The following is a 20072-nucleotide window of genomic DNA, read 5'->3' as shown; positions in this document are numbered from 1 at the left end:
AGTGTATAAGCAAACGTTAAGGTATGTGGTATCCTGGAAGAGCAATATAAGCTAGAAAGCCCCTAGAAGGTACCCTTAATTTATTTGAGAGCTAAGTGGTTTATGTGTAAGCAATTTCCAGAAGATTTTCGTGGTGATTCTGCTGATGAACATTTAATAAGTCTGAGATCCTTTGTTTTCGTTACTCATATCCCAGTCAGTCAGTTTTGGGTATAAAGACCATGTTTGTGTAACTTATATATGGAGCCTACAAGGCCCAGAGTGTGCTTCCACAATAAGCCTCTTCTGTTTCATAAATGATACTAAGGAGGAAAGTCTCAAGGGAGGAAGAGACAGTGAGAAGGAACTTTGGAGCCAGGTTTAAGCTCTTGACTAGCACGTATTGCACTATTTCCATCACTGGTGACTGCTTTAAGCGTTGGCTCTGGTTCCCTGATTCATAAGCAATTTTTAATAGTGCTAAAGCCATATTACTCTAAATTGGCATACTGAAAAATGGTCAGCTGTTATATCAAGATTTCTTGCCTTTTTTTCCCATCCCCCTTTTGTAATACTTTGCAAATTCACTGATAGTGATTATCAGGCAGGAATTAATTTGGAAGAAACACAGGAATGTGGGATTCAGTTTTTCAGGGAACAGTTTTAAGCGTTCTTAATGAGAGACTTGATAATGAAGGTAGGTAGGTAGATCTGTGGATTCACTTTGCATTGAAACATTTTTCTGCTGTTTCAGAGGTGCTTGCTGAAGGATCCCCACGTCCTCTGTCTTCAGTGCCTGATGTGACGCATCATTTGGTGACCATGCAGTCAGGGAGGCAGTCATATGAGGTGTCTGTCTTAACTGCCGTAAATCCACAGGAGGTAAAACTGTCTCTTGCCCTTACTTTGTTTCTGTGGAGATTAATGTGGAGAATGATTGGGAATCTATTTCCGAGGATCTGAAAAAATTCTCCAATTCCCCTTTCCTGGAGACTTAGATTAGAATATCTTACCTTAAGCTAAGCATGAGTCCAGGTTTGAAAGGAACCTGAGTATTAGGGTCTGCTGAATTGGGAGATTGGTCATTCACAGCTGGGACTCTGAGCTCTAGTTTCCTTGATACACATGCCCTAATTAATGAGATCCGCGCCTCCTGTTCTTGCCTCACTTGCGATGAAGATGCTGCTTTTATTTTATAAAGAAAATAACATCCTGGGACAAAGTAGTCCTTGAGCAAAAAAGATAGTGACAAAATCATTAGAAATAATTATCATTCATTTTGCTAGGGCCAGTTGTCTCGGAGATACCAGGCTGAACCAACTGGGCATATGGGAATGTGTCCACTTGCTTGTTGAGTGAGAACCATCATCTAAATCAAAGGGGGCTTTTAGATTGATTCTAAGCACCCCTTACTCTGTTTTTTTTGGCTCTGACCCGGAAAACAGAATGAAAACCAGTTGGGCTTCTAGAATCTTAGGATATTTTATTGGCCTTATGTCGTGGAGGTAGATTACTTCCTCATGAGCTTGTTTCATATGCATAAGCTTTTGCCAAAGCCTGTATATTCTGGCTTTGGTGTTATAGTATCTTTCACTTTTCCTTTCATTATAGCCTGTAGACCACAGTCCGCTGTTACAGCATTCAAATGACTCTGCCTCCTATATTGAATGGTCTCAATTTTTCTGTAATATTTCTGAGGATATCCAGGATCAGAAGGCTCTGGGCATGCATGCTAATGTTTCTTCCAGGACCTTTCCTTGTATTCATCATTGCGACCCATTGTCTCAGTCTTGCTTATGTTATATTGAAAGTTTTTGCTATTTGGTATTTGGTTCTTTCCTAAGTCACCTTCTCCTGGTAACTGCTTTGGAACATGTCTCACCTGTGGAGTCTTCCTTTATTTGTTCCCCTCTTCGTTTATCTATTTAAAATGTTTTATTATGGAAGTTTTCAAAGAGTATAAATACTGAGAACGAGAATAGTATAGTGAATCCATGTACTTGTCACCCATCTTCAACAATTAACTCTCTACTGTTCTTATCACTTCCTTCCTACTGTTTGCTGTTGGTGTTTTATTTGTACTGCGGTATTTGTACTGCAGTATTTATTTGTACTGCAGTATTAAATCAAATCATAGACATTTCATCTGTAAATATTTCTGTTATTTTTTCATATCTTTATTATACCCAATAAAATTAACAATAATTTATTGATATCCTCTGATTCTTAGCCTTCTGAATTTTTTCTCAGAAAGAATCTTTTTATGGTTGGTTGGTTTGAATTAGAATTCAAACAAAGCCTATACATTGCATTTGGTTAATAATTCTCTTTCTCTCTAATAGTCCTCCCCCTCTTTTTTTCAGTATGGCTATCTATTTAAGGAATTGGGTTGTTTGTCTTATAGCATTTCCCACATTCTGATTTTGGTTGATTGACTCCTTTTGTTGTTTGATATATTTCTCTATCCACAGACTTCCTGAAAACTGGTAATTACGTTTAGAGGCTTGATTAGATTACCGTTTGTTTTTCCTCTTGGCAAGAATATTTTATAGGTGGTACTCTTGCTTCCTACTACATCTCATCAGGAGACACGTGATATTTGGTTGTTCTCCTCTTACTGATCTCAAGATTGACCAGTGGGTTATGTAAAAGTTTTGGCAACCATTACTGATCATGGCCTAGATCTGTTTTTTCATTAGGGCTTGCAAAACAGTGATACCTTATTCTCTTTTTTTCTTCTGCTTTTATTAACTGTGATTCTTCTATAAAAGAAATACTTGCATTAACTATTGGGTTGCTCTGAAATAGTTCAGGAAAGTCATCCCCTTCTTTTTGTACCTAGTACAAATTATTATCCTGACATACCAATCCACAACACTCAACGTTTTCTTTCTTTTTTTTTTTTTTGCGGTACTTGGGCCTCTCACTGTTGTGGCCTCTCCCATTGCTGAGCACAGGCTCCGGACACGCAGGCTCAGCGGCTATGGCTCACGGGCGCAGCTGCTCCGCGGCACGTGGGATCTTCCCGGACCGGGGCACGAATCCGAGTCCCCTGTATCGGCAGGCGGACTCTCAACCACTGTGCCAGCAGGGAAGCCCCCAACGTTTTCTTTTTTTATATTTGAAACTTTGGAGTTTTTCTCTCCCATACTGCTAAATACCTTTTTTAATTGAAGCACTCCAGATTACCCCAAATAAACGCCAGATGAATAAAGATAATTCATTCAACAGATATTATGTACCTGATGTGTGCAAGGCACTCTGCTGGGTACTAGTTATACAGTAGTAAACAAAATATAATCTCTATCTCAAAGAGCTTAGAGTCAGAGTTAGGACCTCTGCCTTTCATAACTCCATAGCTATGTAAATGATGCCCCTGGAGTTGTGCTGTACAGTTTAGAATGGGAAGGGCAACAGGTCAGTGAACTGGCAATTTTTATACCGGGTAGCAGTGTTAGTCTTGGGGGAAGTCAGGGAATAAGTTTTAGAGTTTAAGTTGAGACCTGAGGGATGAATAGCAATCATCTTGATGGAGAAGTGGGAGAGATTTGAAGAAATTGAACAGGCGTAAAGGTAGCAATGTGTACAAAGGAGAGGGAGCACGCCTGACTATGCAACCACAAAGGGTTGAGTGTGATGGACATGGAATGGAGAGATTGGTGTGGGATGGAAAAATGAGAGCAGGAAAGACAAGCTGGTTCTTCTCTTTAAGGGCCTTATAGGACATGATTTTATCCTGGGGGCACTGGGTAGCCACTGCATGGTTTTAAATGGGGTATGACATGGTCAGATTTGTGTATGCAGAAAGTCCAGTAATAGCACATTTGTTCTCTTGAACCTGTAGCTGGCTTCCGAGTGTCCTTGTCTGGGAGATGCTCACTCACAGCCTCAGGCAGACACAATAACACGGACTACCTAAAAAAAAAAACAAAGGAAAACTTGGCCTTCACTCCAGGAGAACACAAAGGGCCTTTAAGTCCTGTGTACCCAGTTTCAGAATGGAAGCCTCAGATGCTTAATAGAAAAATATTAACACCGCAAGAGGAAAGTGCTGCCCTTAGATGTAGTTGAAAATCCTTCACTATCACTTCTTCCTCATGGATCCTTATGTATTTACAAATATAACTTCTGTCTGAGCCTCACTTCTTTTGTCTTTCCTTTACTATACCATTATTACCTTCCTCCCATCAAGGCATTTTCATTGCTCATCCCCTCCTTTTCCTTCTGAAGGTGGGCTTATCACATCCTTCAATACCTTCATTTTTTTTCAAGCTATAAGCCCCTAAAGGCTCCAGGCTTCATCCTCTTCCTCATCCGGGGTCCAGGTACTGACTGTTCCTCCAGTGAGTGAGGAATATTGACTCCTTAGGGATTATCTCAGATGCCAGAGAAGGAGAAGGCAATAGCAACCCTTAAGACAACACACGCCCATTCCAAATTGTTTTTTAAAGATCACCATGCATTGTAGATCAGACCTGTAAGAATCTGCTGATGCACTTCTAATTGGACTCCTGTAAATATGCTCTAAAAATAAAAATAACTTATCAAGAACAAGTGTCAGAAATTATCATGGAAAGTATATGAAAAACTACAAGTTAACTCTCACTCAGATGGTTCAAATTGGGCAATTCTGATTTTTCCTCAGTGTGGCCAGGTCTTCTGAGAATCAGACAGAGGACTCATTGTGCAGACCCAGCTGAGACCCCAGGGCTTTTGACCTTCTGTGGACTAAAGGTCATCCCAAATGGGGCTCCATAGCCACACTGACTTCACATTCTTGAATTCAAGAACCAGTATAAGTGATTGCCAGTTAGCTTTGACTATATCTTAGAATATTTCCCAAATAAAACAAGGAGGAAAACAGAAATTACAAATTCTTTAACATTTCTCATAAAGTGCCATTGCTAAGTTACAGTGTAAACATCTGGATCTTGGTCTAGATTAAAAATACACCATTCCTAATCTCTACCACACAGTATCAAATGAAATCTGTGCTTTCTTTCTCTAAGTTTAAAATTTTTCTTTAAATTCCATACCATTGAATTCTACTATGTAAACTACCTTCATCTAAATTAAGATCACCAAATAAATATATCTCCAGCTCTAGAATTTATCTGATTAGATTTTAACAATGTTTATTCTGTTTTCACTGTATTATTCCCATCTCATTTTCTTTTCATAATAAAATGGAACCCAATTTCATCAATTATTATACAAAAACACCTTTCAACAGGAACCCTGAATGTAGAGTAGAATGTCCACCGTAGCTGCCACCCTGTTGGAGACTCTCAGGCTTGTCTTCCCTCATCACAGGAAAGGTATTTTAAGCCCAGGAAATCCCTGGATTTTTCATGAGTGAGTTGTAGCTCTCACGTAGAACTCCATTCCTTTTACTTCTTCTTGAGCCTTCAGCCTGTACTTTGGCTAACTGACTGATGTAAGATTTTTGGTTCCACCAGTTCTGATTTCCCTGTGGTTATAGATTCCTCCATCACTGACTAGTGAGTATGTGATTACACAAATAATAGTTTGGCTTATAGGATATTATAATTATTATCAGGATATTTTACTGCTATAGTAGGAATGGTCAAAGTGCTGTCCCAAGGCCAGTATATAAATGAGATCTATCAGTCTGTGCATATCTTCTGATTTGGAACTAGCTGTCCCTGACTCACCCCTGCAATGCATTCCCCACCCCCAATTGTAAACCTTTCACTTAGTATGAATTATTTTTCCTGTTATTCACTGGTAACTATTCCAGATTTGTTTTTAATCTCTTACAGTTACTAAACCAAGGAGATTTAACTGAAGGACGGACATGAGCATGGGTGCTGACTCCTGGAAGATCAGCTCTACCTGATCCCAGAGTGCATGTAGTGGGAACAGGATGCTTATGGCTCACAGTCTGCCAGAACCAAAATGAATCTGTGAAGGACAGGACCCCACTTTTGCCTCTGTTCATCTTTCCTGGCCTAGAAGATGACTGTAGGAGAGCTTCTCTTCAACTACCATCTGATTCAGACAAGAAAGAAAGCAGTGAATGTGGGCTGGGTAACTGTACCTACCTCTCTTCCCACTGCACAATTTTGGGATAGACTTCTCCCAAAAGTGAATTTGATTATTTGTTGGCTGAAGTTTCTCAGTAAGACTGTTGAGGGGAGGTTTTCCTTTGAAGAGTTTTCATCCCATACTGAGCTGTCTTTTCACATGGGTGAACTAAATCCTGCCACCAACCATAAAACTTCACCAAGAAGTTAAGCTTTCAAGATGCCTTGTTGCTTTCGAGAAGGGAGTGATGTCAGTTCTGTTGTGACATTCTCCCTTTAGCAACCCGAGTAAGAGACTCTCTGCCACTGGTCTTCAAAAAAATAAATTACTTGAATCCCTGCTTGTCCCAGGCTGAGGTACTATCTTGTCCTATACACCTCTACTTGGCCACTTTGCTTTCTTTGTTTATGGAACATACAGTAGCATGTTAAGAGGTTGTTTGTTTTTTGCTTTTTGTTTTTTTAAGTTAAAAATCACCTGATTCAGAGCTTCAATTGTTTTCCCTTTAAATAAACAAAACAGCCAGTCAGTTCTTTGGCTCCTTGTTTTAAACAAAATTTGTTTCCTTTTGAGAGGAGATTAAGAAAATAATTCAGTCTTTCCCTTTAAGATAGGGCACTGATTTACCCTCAGGAGTCCATGCAGGTAAAACCGAGCTCAGAAGTCTTCGGGAAGATGACATGAGCATCTTCATCTCCAACTAGCAAACCCACGTGGTAGTTATCAGAGTATCATTCTTGTCATCACCAAAAGGACCATGTTTGAGTCTGGAAAAATGGCAATAATAGCAGATATTTTTGAATATTTCCAGAAAGATACTTTTAAAAACATGAGAAAGGTTCTTCTGTCAGAGTAGGCACTCTTGCTACCATCATCCTGTCTTCAGAGTTACTGAGAGAGAATATTTCATTATTATTGGTGAGAAGAAAAGTATCCAGAGATCACCTACTAGAAAATCATGGCTGTCAGAAGTTTCAAATTTATTAAAATGAACCTCATGCTAACATAGTACACACATGCACACAGTGACACATTCTAAGCAGATAACAGCAAAGAATTAACTGCTGTTTTAAATAAAGTAATTATAGTTCTTAATTTGTTAATGACATGCATAATTATCCTGTGCTAGATAGACTGAGTTCATATCAATTACTTGTATTCTTAAAATGCCAGTTTTGGCTTCCAGTAGCCTTACTTTTATACTAGAACAGTGGTTTTCAACCAAGGACATTTTGCCACCCAGGGGACTTTTCGTAATATCTGGAGACATTTTTGGTTGTCATAACTGAGGAGAGGGGTGCTATTGGCATCTAGTAAATAGAGGCCAGGGGTACTGCTAACCATCCTACAATGTATAGCTCCCTCACCCAGCATAGACTCATCTGGCCCAAAATATCAGTAGTGCTGAGGCTAAGAAACCCCGTATTTGGGGTTGCAAATTTGTCATCCCCCATGGGCTAATCTGATATACAAACATGTTTTGTTTTTCCCACATATTATTTCCAAATAATTTTTTTTTTTTGGCTGGGCTGCGCAGCTTGTGGGATCTTAGTTCCCCGATCAGGGATTGAACCCCACGCCCTTGGCAGTGAAAGCGTGGAGTCCTAACCACTGGACGGCCAGGGAATTCCCAGTAAGTTTTAAATTAGTTGCCGACATGCACATTTCTGGTTTCTGTTGAAAATGTGGTTTATCTGGCAATTCTGGGCCTGTATTCCATCAGGGTTGATATTCTCTAGTCTCTACTATCTCCTACTAATCTGACAGCCAGCCCATTTGACCCATGTGTTTCCTGACTAGTCTCTGTAGGCATTTGGGCTTATGCCCTTTTTTCTGTACCTGTATGCTTAAGTGTGAGGCACAAAGCAAGAACCCTTAATTAGCTCTGATCCCTCTACCCTGAACTTCTCCACTTTGATTTACTTGGCCCATTCTCTGTTATTTACTTTTCTTTCCCCCATTCTCCAAAAGTAACCATGACTCAAAACCCAAGTTTTGCCTGCCTTGACTCAACCCCAAGGTAGCTGCTTGATATTATTCGAAAGCAGTAGTTTTAAGTATACTGATTAACCAAATGATTTGAGATTATCTGGTAATTCATAAGACAGCTTCTCTAGTTCTTTCTTGGGGCTTGTAGGCTGTTCTAGAGATTCTTCTAAATCCTGCCGTGGATTCCTGATGCCGAGTTTTGTAGTTTCATGAGTGCTGCAGAATAAATTAAAGAATTATAAAATTTTAAATTTTAAATCAAAGGAAGCATCATGTAAGGCTTAAGCATGGTTTCAACATTATCATTATTTTGTATGGGGTATAAAGGCAAATTTCTAGGGGGAAAACTGAGATAGGAATTAGGGGAAGGGCTACTAGGACTTGAAACAAAATTTAGAGTAATAGAAATACTGTGCTTTTCTCCCTTTGACTTATATGATATCAATGGAGGAGGTGGTGCTAGTGAGTTGCTTTTAAAAAATGCTAGATTTGGGACTTCCCTGGTGGTGCAGTGGTGCAGAATCTGCCTGCCAATGCAGGGGACACAGGTTCGAGCCCTGGTCTGGGAAGATCCCACATGCCACAGAGCAACTAAGCCTGTGCTCTACAGTCCACAGCCACAGCTACTAAAGCCCACGTGCCTAGAGCCTGTGCTCCACAACAAGAGAAGCCACTGCAGTCAGAAGCCTGTGCACAGCAATGAAGAGCAGACCCCGCTTAGCGCAACTAGAGAAAGCCCGCGTGCAGCAACGAAGAAGACCTGACTCAGCCATAAATAAATAAATAAATTTATTATTTTAAAAAAGCTAGATTTGAACAAGCCATGGTGACCAAGCTGAGGGGAAAAGAAAGGCTTTGATTGTACAGGATATTTACAGCTTTTATTGTGGCCCTATAATGGTTTTTACTTTCACTTATCCAATAAGTAAAATAAATGAAGAGTGTAGTTTATCATTTTATAGGAAGTAAAAATATACATGATTTTTCTTCAGAATTGAAGCAGAAGTACTTTCGACTGATGGCATTGGACTGGGATTGGAAAAATGATCTGTTTCAAATTGAAGGAATCTAGACCTAATACACAATAGCTATATTTTATTCACAACTGCACTACTCACCAAATTTAAATGTGTTACTTGGAGATCTCTAGATTAGTATTCTATAAATACAGGATTGTGATCTCAAAATATGAGTGACTGTTCTAAAGCTTCCTCCGAGTGGCATTACTAGAGATGCGACTTGAGAGCTGCAGGATGACAGCAGTATCTCCGATTACCTGGGACAATCACGGACTTCTGATTGCTCCTTCCACTGTAAAGCCCGGTTGCCCTGACCCTTGTTCCTCACAAAGTCTTCATCCAGCCCAGCATGCTTCAGGGTGTCTCGATACCGTTGTTCTGCTTCCTTCCTGGCAAGGTCCTGTGGAATGGAAGTTAATTTGCTGTAGCTGAATTACCAGATAATTCTGAATTGTTTGCTTAATCTGTATGCTTATAATACTGCTTTTCCACCCCCCCCCCAGTAGTGCTGGACACAGATTTGTATGAAAATTACTTAGAGCCTTATTTTCAAGCTTTAAAGTACATAGGAACCTACCTGAAGATCGGGTTAAAATGTAGATTCTTATTAGGTAGTTCTCAGATGGGGCCTGCAATTCTGTATTTCTAATATTCAGGAGATGCCAACTGTTGTTTTGGGAACCACACCTTTGTGAGGCAAGGATTTAGATTTTTGGAAGACCAAGTGAGACCCAGATGAAAAAGATGGACTAAAAACATTTTTAACATTTAAAAGCAACCAAACCATCATCAGGAACACTGAAATATAACAAATTGAAAATAAGCTGCACTTGTAACATTCTTAACAGGTTGGATGGTATGCATGTAGACCAGAAAAAAGGTTATTGTTTGTTTGTTTAAGTGTTCAAGAGCAAAGTCATATAGAGTACTTTGCATTTTTCCTAGAGTGGTGAAAGATCTTTTGAGATCTGAGAGTGAGCTTGCTAGGAAAAAGCTAACATGAAGAGCAAACGTCATTATGAGAAATTTTTACTTAGCAATGCAAGTTTCTAAGTAAATCCAAGACAGTCCAGTGTGTGTGTAATATGTAGGGGATTGGGAAGGACTGGACCCAGGAAATGCCTAAATAATGCACTGGCTATAGGACAGATAATGCCCAACATTTGGAACCAGGTCACTAGGGAATGCCAACTTTGTTTGAAACTCAGGAGAGGAGAGAGATCTACAGAGCTTGATGCAGCTCAAAGCTATCTGGGATGGTGGCCTTTACTGTTCAAGTAGCCCCAGAGCTTCCTTAGGGAGATCTCAACTGTGTCCAACTTCCCTAGGAGTCTAGAGAACATCTTAAAGTGACTCTTCCAGCCAGAAAGCCACTTAATCTGGAAGAGGCCTTGTGGGGTGCTTGTGAGCATCTCAACCCCTGAAGATCTATAAATGTGCCACAGCTGTAGAGGCTGGGGGTGCCCAGGGCACCAGCACTACAGAAGGAGACATGACAGTAGCAAGTTAAAGATACTCCAACACAGCCAAACTGTCAATTGTATGCCTGGGATCTAACCCCCACTCTGATTCAAGCTGAAGGCTAGACTATAGAGAAAACCCCAGGAAGTGAAATATCCCTTTATAAATGCCTTTGGAATCCAGTCTTGGATGAAATCAGTCCAGTGTTCACCAGTGCACTACTTACTTTGGGGAAAGATGGTAGTAATAAAATGAGCCAAATTTAGAATCTGAGCCTAAAGGAAGTGTTTAATACCCAGATATTAAGCTGTTTCGTAATTTCTAAAAGCCCTTTCATCTAAGACAGAAAGAAAGTGAATGACGGTTTAGATTTACCTTGGTAACTTGTTCGAAGAGATAGGGCCTTATTTGTATTCTCTTCTTCATTTCCTCCAATTCTTTCTTATACTCTTTTGCTCTTTTACGGTCATTGTTCCTGGAATTAACAAGATTTTTAGAATGAATTCCAGGTTTTTCCAATCCGGAATACCTTTAATTTCAGTTAAGTGGAATAACTCCCACAGACATGGTAAATTCCTAACTGTGCCTGGCAAAATCCTTGACTATGCTTACAGGAGCCTACTGTAATAACCCCATTTTGCCATTTTCAAGGCAAATGGCTCCCAAGATAGTTATTCCTTAGACACACGGAGGACACCGACCGATTCTCTTTCAGCTTTGCTTTGAACACCTCCTCCAGGCTTTTATGGGGATCCATGGCTTTGGCACGCAAGGTCACAGATTTAGATATCGCCTGACACTTCTTTTTGTGCATCTCCGACCACTGAGTACTTTGATCTGCTTTGTCCTTTTTCTCAAGTGAATTTCTAAAGGGAAGAGGCAAAAAAAGAATACAAATGACCAACCTGGGTATACTTAAAAGCAATCTTAGTAACCTCTCTGGAAAGTCGGTTTTTTCTATGAATGGGTGAGTAATTTACCACACTGGCATTTCAGAAAGAATAAGATTCCGGATTAAATGCACTGGCAGATGAAGCCTTCCCAGCACTATGGACAGTGAGTTTCTACCCCAGGAGAAGTTCATTAATTGAACTGAAAAACATGAGTTAAAATATTCTTACACTCAGGTGTCCTGCCATCTGGAAACAAAATAATACTAATTGCTACCATTTGCTGAGCTACCTACACTGAACCACGTGCAGACAGGCACCAATAAGTGCTTTATAGCCATTCTTTTGTAAATTCTCATAGCTGCCCTGTGAGGTAAGGACTGTAAGTCTCCCTTTTTATAGGCAACAAGATTGACCCTCAGGGAGGGTAAACCACTTGCTTGAAGCTACCCAGCATGCCAGTGGAAAAGCCAAGATTAGAACCAGGATGTCTGACTCCCAAGCCTCTGCCCTTGACAACTGTGCTGTAAATGGTGGGCTGGAAGGTGCCTGGGTCCATGGTCCTTTGGGAATACAAACCTGCATTTCCACAGAGAACTGGAAATGGGCCTCCCTCAATGCACAATTTGGGGTCAACCAGCAGCACTTAGTTTGTACAAATATAATTCTACAAGGTACTATGGAGAGTTCTACCAAAAGATAAAACAGTCAAGACTCTTGCAGTAGGGTGTTTATATTCAAATGGACTTATTAGGAAGGAGGGCATGACAGTTTAATCTGCTAATATGTCAAACTCCCTATTGCCAGAACGGAGATATGGACATTCTCTGCAGGTGGGCCACTGTCTGGTTCATGAGACCTATCGTAGTGGGACCTCAGGATTCTGATGCATTTAGCCTCGATTCAGTAACGCTGTGAAATTTGAGGAAGGAGGGAGTATACCTTGGATTCTAAATACATTTCCAAAATCCCTGTTGTGGGTCTTAAAGAGCCAAGTAGATTCCATGTACTCCTCTGTGAGCCCCACAGGAAGGCACTGAGATGCCAGTCCTCTCCCAGAGCTAAGCCACCAGTTACAGCATGACCTCTCCTGCTGACTTCAGCTCAGAGGCCTAGTGGGGGAACTCCTGCTGGGGTGCTGTCTGGATGAGACTACCATGACAGAGTCAGGTCAGTTAAAGAGTTACAAATAAGGAGGCTCCTGCTTCCCAACCGACTTCTAATAGTTCCCCAAGATGAATCTCAGAGAATCTCAAATCTATGCGATGGATGCCTCATCTTCTTTGTGGCAGGGTCACACACACAGGTTCAGGCTTCTCTGAATTCCTGTTCCTAACGCTTCCTTCCTCTTTCACCAAGTGGGTCTTTATGCATGTTATTCTGTTTGGAAACTTGTTTCTTTCCAGCCTTTGTCTGGCTGACTTCTCATTCTTCAGGTTTCACCTCAGGCATCTATTACAAAAGACCCAGGCTGCCCAGTGCCCGCCCCCGCCCCTCCCCGCCACAGTCCCCTGCATTTCCCCATCATTGTGCTACTCACAAGATGTGATAGTTGCTTCTTTGCCTTTCTGTATTTCAGACTAGATATTAAGCTATAGGTTCTATAAGGTATCTCCAGCCTTAATGCTGTGCCTGGCACAAAGTGAGTCCCCCATGAATATTGGCTGAGTGATGGTTAAGTGTTCTCCAGCACGAAGTGTGGAGAGTCACATGAATTCCTGTCCTGATCAAGACTCCCCTTCCACCCCTTTCGGTCTCTCTGATAAACAGGAGAGAAGGCCAGCAGCGGAGTGCTTTCCAGCATTGGGGCTAAGATCTGAGCACTGTGGGTCTCATGCAGCCTGACCACTCACCTGACTGCAGATTCCCTCTTCCTGGTGGCGTCTGTGATGTGCACGGGGAGGGTGTTGGCAGAGAGGGAAGCAAGCCCACTCAGAGAACGACTCCTTGGCAGGGGTGTGCCGGGTGGCTGTGGAGATTCCTAGAAGAAATGAAGGCTAATATTGGTAGGACAGCACGTGCAATTAGTTTCTATCTTAACTAGGATTCAATTTTAGCGAAGGACTAGTCAGAGAGAATCTTCAGGTCTTTCTTGGGGTTAAGGCAAGGGTAATGAGATCTTGAGTTTAGTTAAACAGGGCAAGACTTGGATATCAATCCCAAAGTTTTTAATTAAATGAGAAGAATTCTTTGGAATTGGTATTGGGACATGGCAATTGACCCCAACTCCCTGCCTTCCAGACTTGCTTGCACTTATTTCTGAAAAATCCCTCTACATAGAGGGAAGGAAGGGAAGTATTCTTGTGGTCTTAAATTTTTAGGAACTGTGGATCTGCTTACAGCTGAGCCGGTGTTTTAAAAAAATTAAGATAGAAAAGTGTCATGAGAAGTGCCTTCCATTGAGACCTGGCCCCTCCTGTGTTTAGGGCCTCAGCCCTGACCCTCCTGCAGCGGCCTGGGCTCTCACCCTCCTCCCTTCAGAGGCGGCAGCATCACAGGGCCGAGGAGTACGACGCAGACTGGCGGTTCTCAGCAAGAAGGGCTTGTTGCGAGTCACCTCCTTGGTGTCTCTTCTCTTGGCAGCTCTTTTCTGGAAGGCCTTGTAAAGTTCTTCATAGTCAGGGACGGCAGGATTCACCCGAGGCTGGAATCCAAAGTCAGTGTGCAGAAACCCAAGCTTCTCCTCCCGGGTCCGGGTGGCTATTCGAGGCTGTGAGTCAGCCCGGCCACTGGAGGAGGCAATGGGGGAGGAGGCCATCTGGAGCATGTCCAGGGCTCTCATCTGGATGCGAATTTTCCTCAAGAGCTCAGCTTCTGTGGAGAAGAAGTCAGGGGAGCAAGGGGTGAGAAGGGACCAAGCCTCAAACCAAAAGGTGTGGCGAGCTTTCCCTCTTAAACACTCGCAGTTAGTGTGCTGGAACTCAGCATTAACTTTTCAGGAATTTTCCGAGCTAGTTGGCATCGTGTGGAAAGCTTGAAATTGGCCAGGATAGGGGTATTTATACCATGAAAATGGCAAACACTGCAAATCAACTTCCTTTTTTTTTCCTGGAGAGTGCCTTAATGAATGTTGACTAGGACACCACTGCTGTGTGCCAATCAGGCTGCAGAAGCAGCTACCATTTACACTTACTGAGCACTTTCTATGGTTCCTTCTTCAGAGATGGAGCAGGAGGGATGGGCCAGTCACCTGCTCCTCTCCCAGGTCTCCCTTCTCAGGCAGAGGCCCCACCGTCCACCCAACTGCCCAAGCCCACTGCCCACATTGTTCTCATGTCCTCCTCGCTCATCAGTCCTGCCGCCGCCTCCTCTTTAACCGCTCTCCGGTCCAGCCTCTTTTCATCCTCCCTGCTACTAGTTTCATAATTTCTCAGTTGAATCACTGAAATAGGCTCCTACAGATCAACATCCCTCTGGACTTGCCTGTTCCCCTACAATTATCCCCACAGCAGAGTGAGCTTTCTGAGCTTCGTATCTGATCGTGAGCCACCCTACTTAAAACCCTTCAGTGGCTCCCCCTGCCCTTGGGATGAAGTCCAAACTCCCTCCCATGGCCTACAAGGCCCCAGGTCTGGCCTGTGCCTGTCTGTCCCACCCCCGGCTCCTCTTCTGTCTCCCCTCTACCTTTCCATGCCTTGGGTGTGCTCAGCTTTCTTACCTCCATGCTATTACCTTTGCCTGGTACACTCTTCTTCCCTCTTCATTGAATTCACCATGGCTCCTCCTTCAGGGTCAGTGCTCACTTTCCCTCAGGACAGTGCTCACTTTCCCTCGGGACGTTCCCTAACTGTTCCCACCGCCCACCACACTCTAAGTCAGGTCCCTCTATTATAGGTGACATTGGACCCCTAGGCTTCCCCCTTTAACTCCTGCAAGTGACTTGTCACATTTGTAATTATTGGTCTCCCTCCCATGTCCGCAAACTCTACGTCTATTTATTCACGCCTGGGACGTGGCGCATGCTACGGAATGAGCGAATAAAGCCAGAGTCCTTTAACTGACCTATGCGTCTTGAAATGAGTACCTCACAGGATGTGAGGGGCTTTCCTTGGGGCAGCTGGCTAGTGGTGGTGCAGGCCTAAGCTGGTACTCAGACGTCTCATTGGTTCTCTGCTCCGGCACCCGTGCTGCCGCAGAGGCCTTCGTATCCACTCACTGAGCCAGGTGAGGTCAACGGGATGAACCCGGGGCCTCCTACTCCTCTCCCGACTAGGCGCCCCCATTGTATGGGCAGATCCAACCCTACCCCGTGGCCTGCACTGAGCAAGGCCTCTAGCGGGTCTGCCCGAACAGCCCATCTCCGAGCCAGGGTGACCCCTGAGCCCGACTAAACCCCCACAGCACTGCTTGGTACCCCCAGGCAGGAGGCAGGCAGGAGGCAAGGATGTCTTTACCCTGGAGTTTGTCCCCGAGGGCTGGCTCCAGAATGGCTGTGGGGATCCTCCTGATGGCCTTCTGCTTGGGGACTTGGGCCTTAGCTGTGGCGACCAGGTCCCTCTGTTGAATGGCTTTCTTTCGCTGCTCGTCCTTCCCCAGGAAGCTGAAGGGCTTCAAGGAAGAGAGGAGCAGTTCCTTCCTCTTCTGGATCCCTGCCCGCCTGCGTGCCTCGTTGCGCTCCATGATCTCCTGGTAGAGGGGCAGGTAGACGTGCGCAGGCACAGGCTGTGCCCGGAACTGCCGGTGGCACTCGGCCTCCTCCTGGCCCTGCTTCTGGGCCTTCTGCCTCTCATGCTCAAAGGAGGCAGGGGAGGCCAGCCACTGGGCCTTCTTCCAGGCCTCGCGCAGCGTCATGCGGAACGGCTGAGGGACGGTGATGGATGAAGCCCAGGAGCTGATGCTTCTGTGCTGGGAGGGAGGCCTGGAGCTGGAGGGTGGCTGAGGCTGAGCCTTGGGAAGATCGGCAGGCAGGTTGCTCAAGGAGCTGCAGCGCCTCATGGAGCCACACCTGTGGGAAGAGAGCAGCTCTGTGCGTGGAGGACAGGGGGGCCAGGAGGCCCGGCTCCTCCAAGATCCTCCTCCTTCCCCCTCCCTTCCAGCAGGTCACAGTTTCTCAGCCTCACATTGCAGCCCCACAGGCCTCTAGGCCTGCGCCTTTCTCAACCAGGCTTCTCTCCTTCCCACAGGCCATCCTAGCAGCCCTAGTAGAAAGTCTCTCCTTAGAATGGACCTGAGAATTGCCACTTTGCACTCTTAATATTTTCATTCGGTAGAGAGAAGAGTGCATTCGTACACAGGAAGCCTTTAGAGTCAGGCCCAGGTTCCAATCTTGCTTCAAACAATGACCAGCTGTGTGACCTTGAGCGAGGTTCTCTTGGAACCTCAATTTCTTCATCTGTAGAATGGCAAAAATAATATCTACTTACAGGGTGATTGGGAGGAGAAAGTAAATATTAAACGAGATAAAGTATATATGCATATAGCAGGGCTTGGCCAAGGGAAATGGACCTTGTTGCCATTCTCAGGGAGGTAGTATATTTGGGAAAGGCATCTCTTTAATTGATCCCAAACCTTCAGGTGACTCAAGGTTACCCAAAGTGATTCAGGACTGCTGGGTAGGAACCAGAACACGTTTGGCTGATTCTGGGCTGAAGCCTGGGTAGGTGGCACTTGCAGGAGTGGTCTCTGTTTTACTGAGGAGGAAGGTGAGGCCCAGAGTCATGATGTGACTTGGCCAGAGTTGTGCAGTGAGGCAGCTGTTGAACTGCACTGCCTTACCTCGGAGAGCGGGGGGACTGCACCTGTGGCTTCCCCCTGCCTTTGTCTTGGAAGAAACTCTCCAGGTCCTCATCATCTTCAGAGAGGCTTTCATCACTGTCTGGGTCAGACAGATAAAGGGATTCCAACAGGCACCACCTGTCTTTCTGCCTTAGTGCCTGCAGGGTCTCGTAAAAACTCGCAGTTGAGTCAGAAGTAGAATCTGTCTCCTCCTCTGGGCTGATGAACTCACTGAGTTTGCCAGCCCTGGGCAAAACCAGCCCATTCCCACACAGCTCCTCTTCTGCCTCTGTGTCTGAGGAGGATTTGGGGGGAAATATCTGAAATGAAATAGAGTAAGACTGTGGGTCAAACTGTGATTTAAAAACTACTAATTTCATTTTAAATAAGTATACATTAGGGACTGAGGCAGGGGACAAAGAAAAATGTGTTCCTTGCTTTAAAGAAATTTCACATATTGGTAAATGAGGTGTGCTTGGTTGAAGGGTGGGAAAGGGAAGCAGAGAGCTGAAGTTGGTTCATGCAGTCCGGTGAGCATTTATGGAGAACCTACCTCCACCATGCACCCCTGCTCTCCAGGAATCCTACCTGTAACTTTGGCCACTCTCTGGGACCTGCCCTACTTGGGTTTTACCTACTTGTTGCCAATCTTCCTTTTCCTGCTTCCCTTGTCTATACCGCTGCTTTCCTCATATTCTAGCTAATTCCTACCCTGTTACTAGGAATAAGTAATTAACAGGAGAGACAGTGTGGTCGAGCTGAAAGAGTCCTAGAAAGTGGGAAATCCAACTGGGCTTAAATACTCCATTCATTCAGAAAATATTTATTGGGTGCCTCGTGTGCATTGAGTATTAGGCTGCGAAGAAGACAAACAAGGTCCCTACTCTCATGAGGCTTACATCCTAGTGAAGGGGGAAAGCTAATGTAAGATGGTAATAAATCCAATAAAAGCAATGAAACTGTGAGATTATAGAGTGATGGAGTCGCTATGGGACGCTTTTCTGTTGATAAAAGCCCATCAGATAAAGACCACTAGGAATGTACCTGTAATCAGAACTAGGTTTATTAATTTGCTACAGCATACCATGGGAAAGTATAGGGAACTTGGCATGGGGTGGGGGCTTTTTCTAGGGTTGGCTTGTCCTGAATGATTCTGAGGAGGGTTAGGGGAAGCAAGGATGGATGGATGCCGTCAGAAAGAGGGCACAGTTTAGTAACTGGGTGAATGAGCAATTTTTATTCAAAAGGTGACAAGAGCAAAGTAGGGCTGAGTAGGTAATTGATAAGTAAGCATAATCATTTAGAAGTATGGGGTATTAGTCATTTTGCAGGTACAGTGTGGCCCTGTGAGAAATACTGATTTCTGCTGATCTTGCTGCTGGCCTCATCTGGGTCTGTTACAGTCTTGAGTTTTACTTTCCCAGTCCTGGGATGATTTTTACTTTCTCACTGCGGAGGACTTTTAGACTGACACCTGATTGGTGAGAAAAACTCCAGCCTTGCTAAGATCTGGGGTAAGTGGGTTTGGGGTTTGAAGAAAAGCAAATACAAAGGTCTTGAGGCAGGGACAAAATTTTGGACTTTTGGAGAGGTAGAAAGAGGGCCAGTGTGGTTGGAGGATAGTAGCAAGAGATATCCTGAAAGAAGCAGGCTGGGGCCATGATGGGACCCCACAGGGTGACTGGTTGGTTGCAGCTGGAAACCAGTTGGGAAGGGCCGCTGCAGGCCTCCAAGTGACACTTGGTGATGGTTGAACTGGATCCAGCTCTAATACTGAAAAGAACACTGGATTCTGAGTCAAAGATATGTATGTGCTCTAGCCCTCGCTCTGCTACTAAAGAGCGTGTGATTTTAGGAAAATTCCTTTTTTAAAAAACGACTTTATTGGGCTTCCCTGGTGGCGCAGTGGTTGAGAGTCTGCCTGCCGATGCAGGGGACACGGGTTCGTGCCCTGGTCCGGGAAGATCCCACATGCGGCGGAGCGGCTGGGCCCGTGAGCCATGGCCGCTGAGCCTGCGCGTCCGGAGCCTGTGCTCCGCAACGGGAGAGGCCCCAACAGTGAGAGGCCCACGTACCGCAAAAAAACAAAAAACAAAAACCCGACTTTATTGATATAATTCACACCTACTATACAATTCATACAAGTGTACAATTCAGTGGGTTTCAGTATAGTCAGAGTTGTGCAACCATCACCACAATTTTAATAACCCCCCAAAAGACCCCATTCCATTTAGCAGTCACTCCTTATTTTCCCTAACCCTCCTCATTCCCCAACCCCTAAGCGACCACCAATTTACTTTGTCTCTATGAATTTGGGGGCAAATTTCTTAATCTCTCTGCGCCTCATTTTTCTCTTCTACAAAATGGAGACAACAATCGTGCTATTAGTCCTGGGGTGGTTGAGAGGATAAGCGGGAACTGGGGGCCATTTCTATGGTTCTATAAAGAGCCTGACATAAGGCTCAAGGGGTTCCGGTCCCGGAGTCCGCCTCCGCATCCGTAAACACTGTCCGTTTTAATCCCACGCCCCTGTGACACGCCCTTGCCGTCTGTCTCCAAGGCAACTTCAAACAGTTTCCTCTCTTAGGGATTCCTTTCCGGGGCGCAGACACGATAACTCCCCTTCTTTTTCTCCCCTCACCTGACGGCTCCACTGAGCGCCGCCGGAGGCTCCCGCAGACCTCCCCACGGTCATCTTCTCAGCGGGGAAGAGACAGAAGCGGCGAAGACAGCGGGGATGACAGCGGCAGTGGAGGTGCAAGCTAAGCGGGTCAGGTTCCTCCCCTTTCTAGCTTGGGCCTCTGATTGGCTCCGAGGGGGATACACGAACCAGTCCCCTTCCCAGGCAGCCTCTAATCTATCCCGCCCAAGCAGGCAAAGTTCGTTTTCTGATTGGCCTATTCTTTTTGCTCGTTATACTTCCGGTTTTGAGGTGGTGGCTCAAGCGGCCTGTGACTGGAGAGCTCTGCTC

General features: G+C 44.4%; 2 protein-coding genes across 4 annotated transcripts in view; one reads left to right on the top strand and one right to left on the bottom strand.

The window, feature by feature from the left end:
• The window catches only part of ZNF410 (zinc finger protein 410), a 40540-nt gene extending 33984 nt beyond the window's left edge, over positions 1 to 6556 (top strand). For both annotated transcript variants that reach the window (XM_082648780.1, XM_082648779.1), the window contains exons 11-12: positions 734 to 861; positions 5763 to 6556. In XM_082648780.1, the coding sequence (XP_082504906.1) occupies positions 734 to 861; positions 5763 to 5801 (167 nt within the window). In that variant the 3' untranslated portion in view covers positions 5802 to 6556. The remainder of the gene's footprint in view (positions 1 to 733; positions 862 to 5762) is intronic.
• Positions 3824 to 19851, bottom strand: FAM161B (FAM161 centrosomal protein B). 2 transcript variants are annotated; one of them, XM_082648777.1, is made up of 9 exons: positions 19743 to 19851; positions 17102 to 17421; positions 15781 to 16331; positions 13854 to 14200; positions 13240 to 13367; positions 11198 to 11362; positions 10872 to 10971; positions 9293 to 9435; positions 3824 to 3894 (listed from the first exon to the last, which is right to left on the bottom strand). In XM_082648777.1, exons 1-9 carry the CDS (start codon positions 19794 to 19796, stop codon positions 3891 to 3893), a joined length of 1812 nt encoding a protein of 603 aa, XP_082504903.1. In that variant the 5' UTR covers positions 19797 to 19851; the 3' UTR covers positions 3824 to 3890. The 2 variants fall into 2 exon arrangements, with proteins under 2 accessions (XP_082504903.1, XP_082504902.1); XM_082648776.1 differs by lacking the exon at positions 3824 to 3894 and adding an exon at positions 7614 to 8232.
• Positions 19852 to 20072: the final 221 nt, after the last annotated feature.

Source organism: Grampus griseus (assembly GCF_964374135.1).
Source record: "Grampus griseus genome assembly, chromosome: 2".
Taxonomy (NCBI): domain Eukaryota; kingdom Metazoa; phylum Chordata; class Mammalia; order Artiodactyla; family Delphinidae; genus Grampus; species Grampus griseus.
Note: the sequence above shows the minus strand (reverse complement) of the source record. Positions and strands in the feature narration are given on the sequence as shown.